This window comes from Epinephelus lanceolatus, chromosome 11, assembly GCF_041903045.1.
Source record: "Epinephelus lanceolatus isolate andai-2023 chromosome 11, ASM4190304v1, whole genome shotgun sequence".
NCBI classification, from domain to species: Eukaryota; Metazoa; Chordata; class Actinopteri; order Perciformes; family Serranidae; genus Epinephelus; species Epinephelus lanceolatus.
In genome coordinates this window covers 2,393,832-2,411,679 of record NC_135744.1, presented here as the reverse complement: position 1 = coordinate 2,411,679, position 17,848 = coordinate 2,393,832, and the positions used below count along the sequence as shown (strand labels likewise).

General features: G+C 41.3%; 1 protein-coding gene across 4 annotated transcripts in view; it reads right to left on the bottom strand.

Moving 5' to 3' along the window:
* The window catches only part of LOC117265132 (cell adhesion molecule DSCAM), a 338,323-nt gene that overhangs the window by 169,567 nt on the left and 150,908 nt on the right, over window positions 1–17,848 (bottom strand). For all 4 annotated transcript variants that reach the window (XM_033639558.2, XM_033639559.2, XM_033639553.2 and 1 more), the window contains exon 4: window positions 14,196–14,342. In XM_033639558.2, the coding sequence (XP_033495449.1) occupies window positions 14,196–14,342 (147 nt within the window). The remainder of the gene's footprint in view (window positions 1–14,195; window positions 14,343–17,848) is intronic.

Sequence of the window (17,848 nt, the reverse complement as noted above, 5' to 3'; positions counted from 1 at the left end):
GTGACGAAGCCAGCCAATTTCAACATTTTTATGTGCGTTAATATTAACTTTGATAATGAGATCAAATGGCAAACAAGATTGTTTTCAACTTTATTATAAGCGAGTAATCATAACAAAGTAGACAAGCGCCTGTTCCACCGGCCTCTTCACACCAGATTCATCGGAGCCAGCAGCTGCCAACCACTTGTCACAGTGGTTCTGTTGCCAAACCCAGAGACTTTCGGCAGCTTAAGAGGACCAGCTTTTGAGGGCCACCTGAAAGGACATCGCCGTCAGGCTCAACCACTCCTCCACCACTGTGTTCCAGCCGGTTTCATTCTGCTGGGAAGTCTGGAAGCTGTAAAGCGACAGTTCGGGGGTCCACCTGAATCAACGCTGCTAAGAAAGTAGGTAAAGAATTTCCCTTACTTGAGGCCGCCGCTGTGTGGTAAAAGAGTTGATGTCTAATAGGAGGCTTAATTATTCTGGTCGGAAATTAGATTTCCTTCGGTGAATAGTTTTGCGCATCCCTGCATTCCCAATTTATCTATAGCCACATACTCTCTCACTATCGCCAAACTAAATAACTCACACGAGAGTTACCTCTTGTTTCAATCCCTATATATATATATACTGTTGATTTTTTGTCATTTCATTTCATTATCCTTTGCTATTTATTTATTCAGTTGTTACACATTTACCTTAAAGGGCCAGTGTGTAAAATGGGTTGAAAACAGTGACATAAGTGTCAAATTCTAGATTGCAGGGCTCACTCGCTCACCCCTCCTGTCGGGTAAATGACGGTGGCCTCGTAGGACCAAAAACCTTGCGCAGACACGAGTTTTTCAGGAAAAAGGCCTGTTTATTTGAGCACTCCAAAAACTCCGGTAACACTCCAGGGGGTAGCACGTAAAAGACTCCGTCCCAAACTCTGACTCTTCTAGCATAACACACACTTCATACACACATACTCACTTACAGTACCCAGCGGGGCAGCCCTCCCCTCTCTGCTCCACCAATCTCCAGCCCGCACACTGACTGACAGCTTACCACACTCACCACTGGGTCGCTACAATATTGTAGAGAGTTTTGTAGAAGAGTTTCTTGTAGCGGACACAGATCCACAGCCATACCTGTTTGAGCCGGAGCATACAGATGAGGAACTCCATGTGTTGGATGCTGAGTGGGCGAGAAGAGAAGCTGAATCCTCCGCTCCCATTTTGCTGCACAGAATGGGATTCGGTGCTACCATCATTGGGGAGATATATCATCAGGAGGAAAAGTGCCGCAGAGAGTGCATCACAAGGAGTGAAGTTGCGTCTTCTTTTCCTCGCAGATGACGGTTCGGGTTCACTCTCTCCTGTTGCGTGGTAAGTGTGGTCCATTCGCAAACTTTATAACTAAAAAAACTACTATCCATCGACGAACTACTAACACTCTCTGCTGTTTCCTCCTCCTTCTTCCTTCCTTCCGCTGTCTTCGTTTGTTTAATTATACACGCAAAACGCATTCTCTGGCTGGCTGGATTGTCCACTCGGGCTGTCGTACATACATGACGGCGCAAGATGGCGACCTCTCTAAAGCAAGGCCCTTGCTATATATATATATATATATATATATATATATAGATAGATAGATAGCATAATTATAAGGCTACGAAAAGCAAACAAATTTTATTTTATAGTGATTATACACTTACATATTTATGGGTAGAATATTCAGATTCAGATTCAGATTTGACAGTAAACCATGCCAACTATTACACACTGGCCCTTTAAATAAATCTTCATTTATCGCCAAGTTGTTGTCTGTGTATATCTCTTTTGAACAGGAATGAAGATCACTGTATAGAGAATTCATAACCCAGATAGTGAGATTGATTCATTATTGATAAGTGGCTGATGAATTAATAATTGGTTTAGGGAGTTATTAATTTGATTAGTCACTTCCCTCATTAGGAGGGTGGTGCCCCAAACTTTATTACGAGTGCAAATATTCTAGGTATTTCTCCTACATATATTATATTATATTATATTATATAAGTAAGTTTTCTTTACTGTGTAATCACCTTTTTGTGTTTTTGTTACTTTCAAATGAGCAGTTTATATCCATGCAGAGAGCAGGTCCTCGTCAGTGGAGCCACGTTGCACCGCCATCTTTCTACAGTAGCACATCATGGACAAATCAAACACTGGAACTAGGTCATGGATGTATTAAGAGACCTGGATACAGCATTGGCGATGGGGCCCTGTTCATTCCTATTAAAGTTGCTTAGTGGTTAGGGTTGGGATCCGGTTCCTTTTCGGAACCAGGTCCATCACATTTGGAGTAACAGTTCCTGCAAACGGTTCCTAGATTGTAAAAAAAAAAAAAAGATTGTTGGCAGCTGTCTTTCATTTGGCCCTGTAAATGATGTGGTAACATCACGTGCATCTCCATGAGTGAGTCGAGTGGACCCGCCCACTGATCTCAGATCAGCGTCAGTCGAGCGAGAAAGAAGATGAGCATGCGACAGAAGTCATCCAAAGCCTCGTTATATTTTGAGAGATTCAAACAAAACGGTGCAAGTGTATGGAGTGCAGTCATCACTTGCACTGCTGGTAGCACATCCGCTATAATAAAACACCTCCTAAAACACAACATTAATCTCAGGGAATGTACCGTGTTCGACAACCTGAGAAAAGAAGCCGCTCCAAGCAGCGCTAATGTTAACAACGCGCCCTTCCAAAAAGCACTAGATTTCCCTGCCTGTCTAACGTTACGTTACTGGTAACGTTATTGATAACTTAAGTTATGAAATTGGCTGTAAATCAGTCGGTCATGAATATAAAGTAACATTAAAGTGTCACGTTGTGTTTTCCTGTATTTAGAAAACACAGGCAGCAAGACCAGCAAAAGCTGTAATGTAACTCCTTCACTGTGGCAAAAGCTGGGAGGATGACCATAGAGAGAGCTGAAGAGTGTCATTGTGCTGTGACAAGATTTATTGTTAAAGATGCACATGCATTTTCCACCGTTGATTGTCCATCCTTCAGGTACAAATTTTATGAATGCATATAAGTAATTTTTTTTATTACATTGCTGTGGTTAATTTGAGGTCATAGTGTTATTGTAGAAATCAGAGAATCACTTACTGTTGTTATATATTCTCAGGGAGATGATACAAGCATTGCATTTGTGTTTATTATATACTTGTTTAAGTATAGCAAGTATAATGAATATAATGTAGTAATCGGTAAGAGGAATCGATAAGGAATCGGACCGTTAAGAAGGAATCGGTAAGGAATTGGAATCATTAAAATCCTAACGAGTCCCAAACCTATTAGTGGTGCATGAGGCCCATATAGCTCTATTCCCGCCATATAAAATTACCTGGATGATCCGTGCTGCTTTCACATCCTTGGGCCCATACAGCAGACACACTAGAGACTTCCAGACTGATCACAGCTGAGTGGCCGAGTGGCTAACTTCAGGTTTAGCACTCTGCTAACTTGAATGGGGATTAAATTATTTAATTTTGCGGCTCTTTTAGACTTTCCAAATGTTATCAGACTGAATGGCTTAAATTTTGCAAATCATTTTGCAGTATCCACTGATTTAAAGTTGTGTCTCTAAGTTTATGGGAAAACGTCTTTTTGCGCTCAATGGCATCACACGATGGACCCTGGAAATTGCAGTACCACTGTTTAGCCGCTACGAAAGTTGGCTCCAAAGCCTGGTGCACTTCCTGGAGGCCTGCTCTGGATAGGGACATTCTAGTCTAGTCTGCCACCATAGTTAGGAGCCCTACCATGATGAGCTGCATTGGAAAAACTGTTTTTAATGTAAACCCTGATTCAAGCATCACAACCCGATTCGTCAGCCCTTAGCCTGCTCCCTGCTGTGAGGGGCAACGTGTAATAAAAGAAATGACTAGTTTGCAAAATCAAAGTCCTATGTTGCAAACAGGATGGGTATTAAGGCTTGTGGTCATCCACGATCATAAGAATCAATTTAAAGATACAGAAAGACCGATGCACAGACATGTCATTCAAGATTTTTTCCCAAAATAATAACAAACAATTTCTGAGAGCTGATATCTCTTTCCATTCATCCATCCATCCATCCATAAAAAGAATATTAATCAATATGTGCACATAGGAATGCGAAATGTGAAAAGTCTTTGGTGATTAGACCCTGTAGCGATGGTATAATTTAAGGAGGGTGATGAAACCATAGTTGAATATGGAACCCCCCCGGGTTCTAGACGCTGGTGGTGCAAGAGGTGGTGAGGATGAGATGAGAGGAAGATAGCGAAGTGCTGATGATTTGGATGAGTAGAAGAATGAGCAGATTTAAAATTTTGCAGTGGCATTCTGACTGGCTGAGAGAGATCTTGGCAAGTTCGATTGGACAAGTAAAAGAGTGAACACCCATAGTCAGCTAATTAGAGGAAGTGGTGGGAGTGGGATGGAGAGAGTTGTGAATGAATGAGCACAAAGAAAGTCTTCCTGATTAAACTTACACTGAGCTTCATTTCAGTTAGGAGAGACACTTTTTTAAGGTAAAAAGAATAATTGTTAACACGTGCACATAGGAATGCTAAAATGTGAAAAGTCTTTGGCAGTTAGACCCCATAGAGATGGTATGATTTAAGGAGGGTGAGGAATCCATAGTTGAATAGGGAACCCCCCCCCAAAAGAAGAATAAGAATGGAGAGGGACAACTGACCAATTGACATGAGATGATCTTTACCTTACCAGCAGGCAACAGGCTTCTAATAAATAAGTAAAGAGAAAATTACGGGGAGATGCGCAGCTAGAGAAACATGCATAAAGCAAAACTATGGAAAAGATATGTGCATAGTGAAGTATATGACAGATATAAGCCCTGAATGAAATCAGTACAACTCTGATGAGAAATGTGTGGTAGGAATATGTCAGGAATTACAGCTAGGGAGCCATCAACTATTAGATGATGATAGATGCGAAAAAACTGTTGAAAAGGAAAGCAGCAAGGAAACGTGTTGACGTCTAACCACCAAATGATATAAAAGCCAGAGATGAAGTAAGCTGTGACAACAGAAATGATGGTGAAAGGAAAGCTGAAAAGTGTGTGGTTCCATGGGTGTCTATATGTTGAAGATAATAAAAGGTCAATGAGGACCAACTGAAATGAAAGCTCATAAGACCAAACAGAAATTAAGGTCAGAAGACCAACTTAAATAAAATATATATATATAAAAAAAAAAAACATTAAGGTCCGGCGACCAAGCATAAATTAAAGTCAGCAATTTTCAGCATGACAGCAACAGAAAATAAGGGTCCGACGACCAAACTGAAATTACCGTGACTGGTGCGAGGTCCTAGTGACCTGGGCCTATATGTAGAACATATTAAAAGGTCAACGAGGACCAAACATAAATAAAAGGTCATAAGACCAAACAAAAACTAAGGTCATAAGACCAACTCAAATAAAATGGTGAAAGTAAAATAAGGTCCACCGACCAAACAGAAATTAAAGTCATCATGACAAACAGAAACTATGGTCCGACAACTGTAAAGAAATTACCGTGTATGAGCATAAGGTCCCATAGACCTTGGGTGCACAGACTGGGGTCCTAAAGACCATGTGTAGAACAAAACAAAAGGTCAGAAGACCAACAAAAATAAAAGGTCATAGACCGAACAGGAACTTAGGTCAGAAGACCAACTTAAATAAAATGGTTAAAGGAAAATAAGGTCCGACGACCAAACAGAAATTAAGTCCGCATGTCAGACAGAAATTAGTGGTTGCACAACCAAAAAAAATTAAGTGTTGCTTGGGGTCCCGCAGACCACGTATGAGCATTTAGAGGGCGATCCCCGAGACCTTGGGTGTTGGTGCATGTGGCATGAGGTCCCACAGACCATGATGGAGCATTTGCATGAGGTCCCTAAGACCATGGGTGTTTGAGCATACAGTATGAGGTCCCACAGACCATGATAGAGCATTTGCACAAAGTCCCACAGGCCATGGATGTTTGTGCATACAGCATGAGGTCTCGCATACATGAGTGAGCAGCATGATAAATGCAGGCAAGGTAAAAATAACTGAACCAATAGAATTATGTTAATTCATGACCAACTTGAATAAATGAGTACAGCAGGATAGCAGAAATTGTGATAGGATAACCTAGAGGACATAAGCATGGGTGATGCATGATAGTGGATTATAATGTGATAAAGGTCAACAGTTAGCAGACAAGTTGGTGTTAGTGCATGCAGCATATAGTTAGAGGACTATGGATGACTGTGCATATGGCATGAGGTCCCACAGACCATGATGGAGCATTTGCATGAGGTCCCAAAGATCATGGATGTTAGCGCATACAGCAGGAGGTCCCACAGACCATGATAGAGCATTTATACAAAGTCCCAAAGACCATGGGTGTTTGTGCATACAGCATGAGGCCCAGCACACCGTGATTGTGCATTTGTGTGGGATCCTGAAGACCATGTAAATGAATGAGCAGCATGATAAATGCAAGCAAGGTAAAAAATCAGCAAGGCAGAAATGAGAGGACCAAGGATGGCTGTGCACACGGCATGAGATCGTGTAGACCATGAGTGTTGTGGGAACATGTGACAAATGACAGCAGGCCAAACTCAATTGAGGCAGACAGAATTGGAATCATATAAACGAGTGCAAGGAAAAGAGGTCTGAACGGCAAGAATATATAGGACAACTATGACCAAGACTTGATAGAGAGGTAGCAGATGAGAAGACCACAAAAGACCACCGGCAGCTACTCTACATGACAACGGCCCAGCGCTGCCAGGACAGAGCTGCCATTGCGAGGACCTCTTCAATAGGTGGCGTAGAAGAGAGCAAGCAGGATGATTGAGTCCCAGCTGCCATGACCACAATGTGCCTGCATCCGGTCTCACACCATTAAAGATGACTTCATCTGCAGGTCATGGATTGTTGAATTCTTGAGTTTATTGCTTGACGCTGACTGAATATTCTGACTTGACCTTTTTATTACTGTATTTATGCACCATTTATGCCCTCTTAAATATATTAATCATAATGCGTTAATTTATTACATTCCTATTTGCATACGTTTTGGTCATTAACGAGGACTGAATTTGAAGTATGTATGAATTATGTAGTATTTCAATCTTTTTTTGTGATAATGTTAGAATTTCTTTTATTGTTGTTTATATGATTGCTTATTTCTTAATGTGCATGTTAATCAACCATTGTGAAGGAGCCCAAGACGTGCAAATAGCTGCTTCTGTATTACTGTGCATATTTCTACCGGGTTTTTTTTCCCTGTTAAAGGGTTTTTTTGGGGGAGTTTTTCCTTATCCGCTGCGAGGGTCATAAGGACAGAGGGATGTCGTATGCTGTAAAGCCCTGTGAGGCAAATTGTGATTTGTGATATTGGGCTTTATAAATAAAATTGATTGATTGATTGATGATAAATGACGAAGCAGCAGGCAGATGGAGGTAGGTTGACATTGTGATAGTGGTCACGAGACTTTTCCTTGGGTAATATGAAGTCAAACGAAGAGAACTAACCAAGAAATTCCCCCTCCAATGCTGCATGAGATATGCAAGCCCTGCTGCGAGGGGATTTTGGGAGCAAAACAGGTAGAGTAAGAAATAAATGGACCTGCATTTGTATAGCTCCTTTCTAGTCAACCGACCACTCAAGGCGCTTTTTTTTTTACACTACGAGTCACATTCACCCATTCACACACTGGTGGTGGCCAAGGCTACCATACAAGGTGCCACCTGCTACTCAGTTTTAGCACGCTCACACACCGATGGAACAGCCATCGGGAGCAATTTGGGGTTCAGTATCTTGCTCAAGGATACTTTGACATGCAGACTAGAGGAGCTGGGGATTGAACTGTTAATCTTTCGATTGGTGTACGACCTGCTCTACCTCTGAGCCACAGCCACCCCAAATAAGAGGACATGAAATGAACAGAAAATTAAAAAAAAAAAAACATTGTTTATAGTTTTCTGGATGTCACTAACTTTCTGGATGTCACTAACTCGGCTTCTTCTCCGGAGCCTTTGTGCTCCACTGTCTCTCAGAATAACTCATACCGCAGCGGTGCCTGGACAGTGTGACGTGTGTGGTTGTGCTGCTGCCGTGGTCCTGCCAGATGCCTCCTGCTGCTGCTGCCATCATTAGTCATTAGTCATACTTCTACTGTTATTATACACATATGACTATTGTCACACAAGTATACTGTCAGATATTAATACATACTTTCAACATATTGTACCACAGTAGCCAGAACTATAACTATAATATTATTACTTTCATTAATGTTGTTGTAAGCTACTGTCATTACCTGCATCTCTCTCTCTCTCTCTCTCTCTCTCTCTCTCTCTCTCTCTCTCTCTCTCTGTCTCATTGTGTCATATGGATTACTGTTAATTTATTATGCTGATCTGTTCTGTACGACATCTATTGCACGTCTGTCCGTCCTGGAAGAGGGATCCCTCCTCAGTTGCTCTTCCTGAGGTTTCTACCGTTTTTTTCCCCGTTAAAGGGGTTTTTTTTTGGGGAGTTTTTCCTTATCCGCTGTGAGGGTCTTAAGGACAGAGGGATGTCGTATGCTGTAAAGCCCTGTGAGGCAAATTGTGATTTGTGATATTGGGCTTTATAAATAAAATTGAATTGAATTGAATTGAATAGTTGTTGTTTATTTACTTATTTATTATTTTTATTTATTTATTTATTTTATTTCATTTATTACTATTATTATTATTATTATTATTATTTTTTACTCGTCGAAACCTTTCTAGAAAAGGCAAGGCAAATTTATTTATAGCACATTTCAGACCCAAAGGCAGCCAAAAGTGCTTTACAGATTAGTAAGACAAGTTCATTGTAGACCAACCGCAGAGCAATCAAGGAAGGGCTACACAATTTGTAATATTGATTCAATTAGAGGTTGATCTATGAAAGCCGATATCACGATCTCAATAACTTTAGAGGGCGTCCAGCACACAGCATCCCTCTGTCCTTGACTCACTTGAATGTGAACTCTGTTCAATCTGCTTTAACTACACAAGTGTTATCAATTATTGCCTACGTTATATTATTTGAAGTTGTGGTGTTTGGAGTTTGGGCTATATCCTAGGTTAATGTGGCCACTGTCAATTTATGAAATTCCAAAATCCGTTGTGGAGAGAATTGAAAGGTTGGTTAGCTCCTATATCAGGAAGTGGTTGGGTGCTCCTAGGTGTCTAAGTAGTGTTGCATTGTATGGAAAAGGGATATTTCAGCTGCCAGTATCTGGTTTAACAGAGGAATTTAAATGTACCGAGGTCAGGACAGAGCTGTTGTTATCTGGGAGTAAGGACGTGGTAGTTGGGAGCGTGGTTCCAAATCCAACCAAGGGGAGGAAATGGAACCCAAGATCAGCAGTTCAGGAGGCAGAGGCAGCTCTTAGGCATGCAGAGATTGTAGGTAACAGTCAGTTTGGCCTGGGGCTTGGCTCAGACAATGGTATGGAATAAAGCAGGTCCCAAATATAAAAGAAAGCTGGTTGTGGAACAGAAACATAGACAGGAGGAGATATTAAGGGGTGCAAAGGTAGTGGCCCAGGCTAAGCAGGGACAGTGGTTGAATTGGGAAAGTGTAGAGAAGAGGAAGCTTAGTTGGAGGGACCTGTGGAGTATGGAGGAGAATCGTATTAGATTCCTGGTAGGGGCTACATACGATATCTTACCAACCCCCCAGAACCTAAAACTGTGGGTAAATGGGGATCCATCATGCCCATTGTATTCAGGTACCGCTACCTTAAAGCATATTTTGTCAGGCTGTAAAGTTCGCTTGTCACAAGGCTGGAATACATTGCGACATAACCAGGTGTTGAAAAGTTTAGCTGTAGGCATCAAAGGGAATGATGACAGGTAAAGTCAGAGGGTTTTAAGAATAGGATTATAGCAATTTAGTTTGTCCATGAGGAGGAGAAATAAAGAAGTGATAAGTTAGTAAGGAGGCAAGGGTTTGGCCGCCTAGAAAGTGCTTGTTATTGGGAAATGCAAGTAGATTTAGGGGGAAAGCTTGTTGTTCCCCAGGAAATAGTTTGTACTAATCAGAGGCCTGACATAGTGTTGTGGTCAGTGAGTCAACGGATAGTCTATTTCATTGAGCTAACAGTTCCTTGGGAAGACTCAGTGGAAGAAGCCTATGAAAGAAAAAAGCTTAGGTATGCAGACTTAGGAGCAGAAGCTGAGCAGCGAGGGTGGAAAACTAGGATTTGTCCAGTGGAAGTGGAGTGTAGGGGATTCATAGCAAAATCAGCTGTCTTGCTCCTGGGGGAACTTGGAGTGCGGAGACAGAGTTTGAGGAAGACAGTGAAGGAAATGTCAGATGAAGCAACTAGATCTAATCAGTGGATTTGGATGAGGAGAAATAATGTCAGCTGGAGCCCAGCAGGGGGAACTACTAAGCAGGGTACATAACTCCTTGAGAGCAGGTGGAGAGATCCACCATTCAGTCCTCTCAGGAGAAAATCTAGGAAGAGGAAGATTATTTAAGTATGGGAGTGGCCTATTTGAATCCCTTTTGTTTGAGACCATGCTGCAAGGTGAGTGAGTTTGCTGATCCTGATGCTGTGACTTTATTTTCTCTATCTCCTTTAACTTTAGCTTATATTGAAGTTATGCTATGTAGCGTGTGAAACAGAGTATGGTGAATGTGCTAGGAAAGGTAGTATCGGCACGGTCACTACTTGGAGCTTGCATAAACGGAGCCTGGGTTTGTTGAAGGTGGCAGTGCTGTTTGGGCTGAGAAAGCCTGTGAGTTTATCTTCTCTATCTCCTTTAACTTTAGATTATATTGGAGTTATGCTATGTAGCGTGTGAAATAGAGTATGGTGAATGTGCTAGGAAAGGTAGTATCGGCACGGTCACTACCTGGAGCTTGCATAAACGGAGCTTGGGTTTGTTGAAGGTGGCAGTGTTGTTAGGGCTGAGAAAGCCATGTGTAAGTAAGGTAAAGGAGGTTGCTGGGTCAGTGCGGGGAGCAGTGAGACCTGGTATTAGGGGAGTGTCTCTGGGCCGCCAAAGATCACTGTCTAGCCTCCTGGAGGTGTCGTGGGACCAACTAGATGAAACACTGGTGAAAGGATGTTCCCACCTGATGACCCCAAAGATGTGTTTGTTATCACTGCTCATTGGTCTGCCTTGCCATAATAGTTCATCACAGGGCTTAGGAGGTTATTCACTGAGTGCTGATCCCTTCTCTAGAGCACAAATTTTTTGTGTTTATTTGAACTTCATTCACACATTTATCTTTAATCCTTCTTATTTTCAATATACTTTTTTCCCATTTAAAATATTCATTTAATTACTTATTTATAGAGACTAGCTGAGTGCTATAACTCAGCGAATGTAACATATAAAATATTAGCAGATTTAAAGAACTGCCACCTGATGAACAGCTGATGTAAGAGCAGATACACAGAAACACATGCTAACCACACTGAGGTTCCTAAAAGTAGAGGAAGCGAGTTAGTAGAGTGTACATGAGTGCATTTTTAATTGACCTATGGCTAAGCCCCGCCCTCAAATGCGATGAGCCAATCACAGTGCGTATAGCCATTCCCATATACTCAGACATTCTCTGCCTGGCCGTTCATTGAAATGCATTACAGAAAGTCAGTTTTGTTTGGTTTTGATGAGCTTTTTCTGAGATTTGAAGTTTAAAAATGGTTAAATGGTGTACATGGGGTACATGCAACTCCAACACAAGGTATCGTGAGAGGCTGGGCGACGAGATGTATTTTTTACCCTTTCCTAAACCACATCTCAACCAAGAAAAGTGTCTCCTTTGGATAAAGTTGTGTGGTAACGTTAGACCACAACATCAACTCAACGTGAATAAGATTAATAAGGATGTCTACATCTGTTCTAAAGTAAGACAACATCGTGTTTGAGGCAACTTTGCTGGAAAGAAATATAAAGTTATCTTTAAGATCTCTAGATAACGTTAGCTAAAGTTTGCCTAACGTTAGCTCCTGGCTGCGTTGTTCATCATGTCACCTTGTTTGCTGGGAGTTCATTAGCCTATTTTGTTCTAGTTTTGTGCTTTGGTGATTGTACATCATTGTTAGCTGTTGTCCATAGTGCTCTAGTTAAGCTAATGTTAACTTCTGGAGCTTAGCTTCATTAATTTATCAGTAATTATCGCAGAGATAACAAAGGTTGGCAAACATTATGCTGAATGATTCAATGTAAATACTCTAGCACCACACTAACGGAGAGGCACTCTTGGTAAAGATGATAAAAAGGCTGTTATCCTTTTCTCATATTCTGAGCCAAAAAACTTAACTTCAGTGGCACTTTAACTTGTTGTCTTTGATGGTGACGGCAATGAGATGTGGTTCACAGGCGTACAATGGGACCTGTAAATTTTGGCTTGTAATTTAAGTTTTTCATCGACCTTCTCAACAATAAAATGATTTATATATCCCTCCAATGCATAGTTTTGGCCATTTTGGTTACTTCTCAATGACATCTGATCGTTATGTCCCCAAAAATCATCAATTGCCCCCTGTGAAATGCCGTGTACTGTGACACCTGCCATAGCGCCCCGGTCACTGAATGTTGATAGTTTGTCTGAGTGAGTGGAGGGGGGTGTGGCTTAGGCATAGGTCAATTGTTTGTGCTAGATAATAGTATATTCTATGGCTGTCACTGAGGGGCTTTTAATTTGAAATAATACAGTAAATGTGGTAAGATAACGCCATGATACACACGTGAATTTATTTATTTTTATGAATGAAGACGAAGAGAACAATTTGCTTTGCTTGAAATAAGCAAATACCATTGTGAAGCAGAGGGAATAATATGCCTGCTTAATATGCTTACTTTGATGAGGCCCAATGACTACTGAAAATCAAGGCCCGCTGCTATTACGGTATTACTGTAATTGTTTTCCTCTTGACACGAGTGGCGACAGGAGAATGAAATAAATTGCTTCACGTTAATGATGCATTGAAATATTTGTCTGCCGCACTGAATGGATAAGAAGACAGATCATATGTGACACACATAACTTAAATAGTGAGGGCAGCTGTTGATCAGATGGCTTGAACCGCCAGCTCTCTTGCTGTAAGGGATCCCGGTGCACCAGGGCCAGAGAAGCTGGAGGCAGAATGAAGCGCTGGTTCGGTGTGGCCGGCCGGCTGCATGTGGAGGCCTGCAGTGATGAGGATGCTGACGAGGCAGAGGCTGAGGCATATCCAGGGACTGAAGCAAGGTGTGCGTGGAAAGCCTGGCCGGAGTAACCGGGGGCTATGCGTGGCAATCCGGGTGTACGTATGCAAAGTGTCCCGAAGAAACAGATCATGTTACGTGTAGTTTTGGGCCCATATCTTGAATCTGTACACATCACTGAGATCGAGACTGAAGATGGAAACGGAGAATGAAGTTGCGCATTGACAATACTGACTTATAACAGGCCAGATTGCCTGAACGGGAGGACATGATGAGTGAGAGATGATTCTGCTTTTGCTGAGGAATCACACATCAGCTTGTTACAGTCAACAAGAAACTGAAAGAAAAAGGTAAGGTGAGCGATTGCCAGAGCGAAGATTCTGTCTAAAATGATGGCTGAGAGCAGCAGAAGAGAGAGCAGATTTGGCATTGCCATCCTGATTGGCTGAGAGAGATCATGGCAAAGTTTGACTGGATAAGTAAAAGAGTGAACACCCATAGTCAGCTAATTAGAGGAAGCAGTGGGAGTGGGATGGAGAGAGTTGTAAATGAATGAGCACAAAGGAAGTCTTCCTGATTGAACTTGCTGAGCTTCATGTGTATAATCAGTCCCTTTAAATGGTTTAATGTGAGACATTCGCATTTTCTCCACAAACTGTGTTGGAATAGTTCTAATGACCTTTATCACATATGTCCTTTTCAGTTCATGTGTTTTTCCTCTCACAGTCACATTATCGAGATCTATTTTGATTACAAACATAGATTTATTTCCAAATGGTCCTTTGTCACTTTGCACTACTTTAGAAAAAGCATCAGTTAAATTAAAAACTAAATGAGACCAAAAAAGTAGGGTTTCATGCATATTATTTTTGTTTTGAGACAAATATTCTGTACCAAGTCAGTTTATGTATTTATATAGCAGATAGATATTACCATATGTTAGCATATAATATTAAGACAATTGCTGGTGCACAATTTGAACTCTGGATAAATTCTCTTACCTGAGACAATGAGGCGGGCACTATTGCTCTGTCGGGTCTCTCCTGTGTACCTATGGCGTGTCATACACCTGTAATTGTACAGCCCATCTTCCATTTGCACATCCAGGATATACAGGGCTCCCGTGGATGTGATGAGAAACCGTGACACTGGAAATCAATAAATAAATAAAACATATTAAGTCAGTGCACACTATTGATGTGTGGTTCATTTTTAAACAGCTGCAATACAGGTCTTAATGTCATAATGAAAATTTTAAAATGACAGCATGAACATTCAACTGTCTGTGGGCCAATCAGTACCAAAAACATCTTACTGTGACCTGCAAGGACAGTATATTGCCTTTGGTAAATCAGTATAATGTATAACATTTTTGTTAAAACAGATCCTCTACAAAACAAATGTCTCTGAGAGTGTCTGTGGCCTGCAGACTGAACCTTCTCAACAGTGTGCAGGCCCAGGATGCCCTCTTTAATAGGCCCCCACTGACTCCCCACTCAGCTTAACTGTCTGGTGCAGCAAGAGTGTGCTGTGACAATTCACTTCCATGCAACATAATTACTACTACATACATTCTGAATAATAGCAAACACATTGCCTCCCACTGATGAAGGAAGACCACTCTGGACCCAACTGTAACATGCAGGGGCCCGATGACCAAACAGTCACTGCATGTCCATGCACAGTTAAGTCGAAAAATTCAATTTAGTAGGATAACATTCGGACTACCATACTTTAAAAGTCCAGCTTTAGTCAGACTAGCATTTTAAATCGATTTTCTCTAATGTCATATTAACGTACTGAGTTTAATCCTGAAAAAAAAACCCCAACTTGGATAAATTAGGGTGACCATATTTTGATTTCCAAAAAAGAGGACACTTGCCCCGGCCACAAGATAGCCTACTTAAATGGTACTCGCAGTTTACTCAAAGATGCCTTATAATTTTAATATATTTAAAGTTTATATGTATGGATAGAAAATTCAGTTATATTACCAAATAATATCTCTCAAAGACAGAAATTTAGATAGGCTTCTCAGAGGTTAGTTAACTTGCTTTTATTATTATGCCTAAAATAATAATCTTTTTACAAGTTTCAATTGTACAAAAATAAATATAAATGTAAAATAAATGTAAAATCTCTGGAATGAAATAATCATAGAAATAATGTCTCTTCTGTATTGGAAAAATCAACTTGTAAAATAATAGCTATCTTTTCAAGTCTTACTGGACAAATAAATAAATAAATAAATAATATGAAATAATGTTCTAAATAATACCTCTTCTGTATTAGAAAATCCAACTTTGAGCTCCCCGGCACCTTTATTAGACACATAATCATACGTGCCAGCTTTGCACACGGTGCACTCAGCCTCCCATATATCCCGACCGGGTCGGAACGGTAAGTTGGGAATTTTTTCTGCAGTTCATCTGTCAAGCTGCACAAGATGCTTTGGCATCTTGGAAGCTTAGAATAATGCTGCACCACCGGTGTCTGTTGCTTCCTCATTGTGAGTGTTGGAGATCCGCCGATAAGGCAGCTTCTCGGGGATTACGCACACACACGCACACACACACACACACACACACACACACACAAGAAAAACCGGACATTATCGTCAATTTATAAACACCCCCCAGACGCCCCAGACAGGATGTGAAAAGTGGACATGTCCGGGCAAAAGAAGACGTTTGGTCAGCCTAGGATAAATAGTACTGTGTCTCTATGTGTCTCAAAAGTAGTGTCTGAAACACTGTGTTTGACACATGAAAGGTACAAAGCAAGGATCAGTTGCCTCCAGATTTCATCACAGGAGACAACTAGCATTTAAAACAAATAATATTCTACAGTTATATTGTATGTATCTTTTGTTATGCACTCACCACCTTACACATTCTAAAAGAAGACAGTACAGAAAATCCAATTTTGAAGTCTCTTAGCAAATATTTGCAAGTCAAGTGAGGTATGCAGCTCTGTGAGATTGTAGTCACCAAACATCTGCTGCAGCCAATTTAGCTCAGCACAGCTCTGAGCACTGTGACAAGGCTGTGTTTTGTGTAGTAGTGTAACACAGCTCGTTATCATGTAGCTCATCGCTCTCCTCTTACTTTCTCTCTCTCTTGGGGGAAACTCAGTTTCACTCACTTTCTCTTTCTTTCTCTGCTTCAGCAAAAGTGCACGGAGCCAAGGATCACAGAACGCTTTGATAAGGCATGGCTGTGCAAGTTGGATGTGCTAATATAATGCTAATGTTATGCTAATTTGTGTGAAAACATGGAAGTAGAGAGAGGTAGTCAGTGTTTATGAGGAGTGATATGTGCTGTATCTGGTGACTGCTGGGGTATTTCATGTCACAGATGATGGAGAGGCCAATCTGGAACGGGGATCAAATGTACTGCATTCTGGCAATATTGGTAGAGATATCTTAATGCAGACTTTATGGGGTGTGAATTACTCACATTTAGTCCTGTCATGACAGTTTAACACAGATTAAGGGCCCTATTTAGATGGTTTAAAATGCGAAGCGCCAGGCGTGCGGCACATGGGCGTATCCCAGTCACTTGCTAGTTAGACAGCGCGTTTTTAGACTGTGCGCCATGGCGGAGAGTCTAAAAGGGTTGAACTTACTCTGTGAATTAGTCATGGGTGTGTTTTGGGCGTATCATTCAATAAGCCAATCAGAGTGTCACCTCTCATCCCCTTTAAAAGAGGCGCAATTGGAGTGCATGGTAGAGAGCTAGTTAGATGGCAGACCTACCAACTGGAAAGAGTGAGCGTTTTACAGCTGAGGAGAATATCGACTGTCCCGTCACATCTGATGTCAGATCAAAGGGGATTGGCACCGTTTGGCACGTTTGGCACACGTAATGGAAGCCCAACCTGATTTGATTAACACATCTGCAAACTAATAAGTTCACATCCCTCTCAGCCAACCACAAACAGCCACAGCATCAGATAGGCCGTATATATTCAGCATCTGTCATCTTAGAAAAGTCAAAAGAAAAGAAACAGAGTGAGACTGCGAGAGAGAAAGAGAGAGAGAGAAATGTTGTCAACAAATTGTAAATTATTCAATTTATTTTATTTTAACCTGGGAGGCTCCCTCTCCAGCATTCTCCCCCCCCCCCCCCCCCCCCCCCGAAGGTGCAGGAAGGGCTGGCCCCGTGGCTGCACCCGGGCCCGTCTGGTCTGGCTGCGTGCTGGCTGCAAAGCTGGGGTCATCCTCCTCCTCATCCTCCTCCTCCTCCTCCTGACAAGATGATCTTCAGTTTTACGTTCTAAAAGCATTTTTTTTTTTTTTTTAATATACATTTGTACTTGTAGGGCTATAAGTTTACGTTTTTAGTTCACAGAAGCTGGTTATTGTTGTGTTTATGTCAAAATAAAGTTTATCAAACGTTTTCACATCTTTGATTTTGTGATTTACATGCCAAAATGATCACAATTCAACTGGGAAAGACAAGTTCATTTTACAGGCTATGCATCATCAGTCCGTGGAGGTCTGCTCGCAGTTCCGTATATTCGTATATGCTCGTATATGCGAGCTTGGACCTCACGGATTATGATGATCATTATTACTGCGATTAGATCATTCTGATTAATGACTGACCATTAAGACGTGTTTCTGATAAATATTTTAATGTGCACAATAACC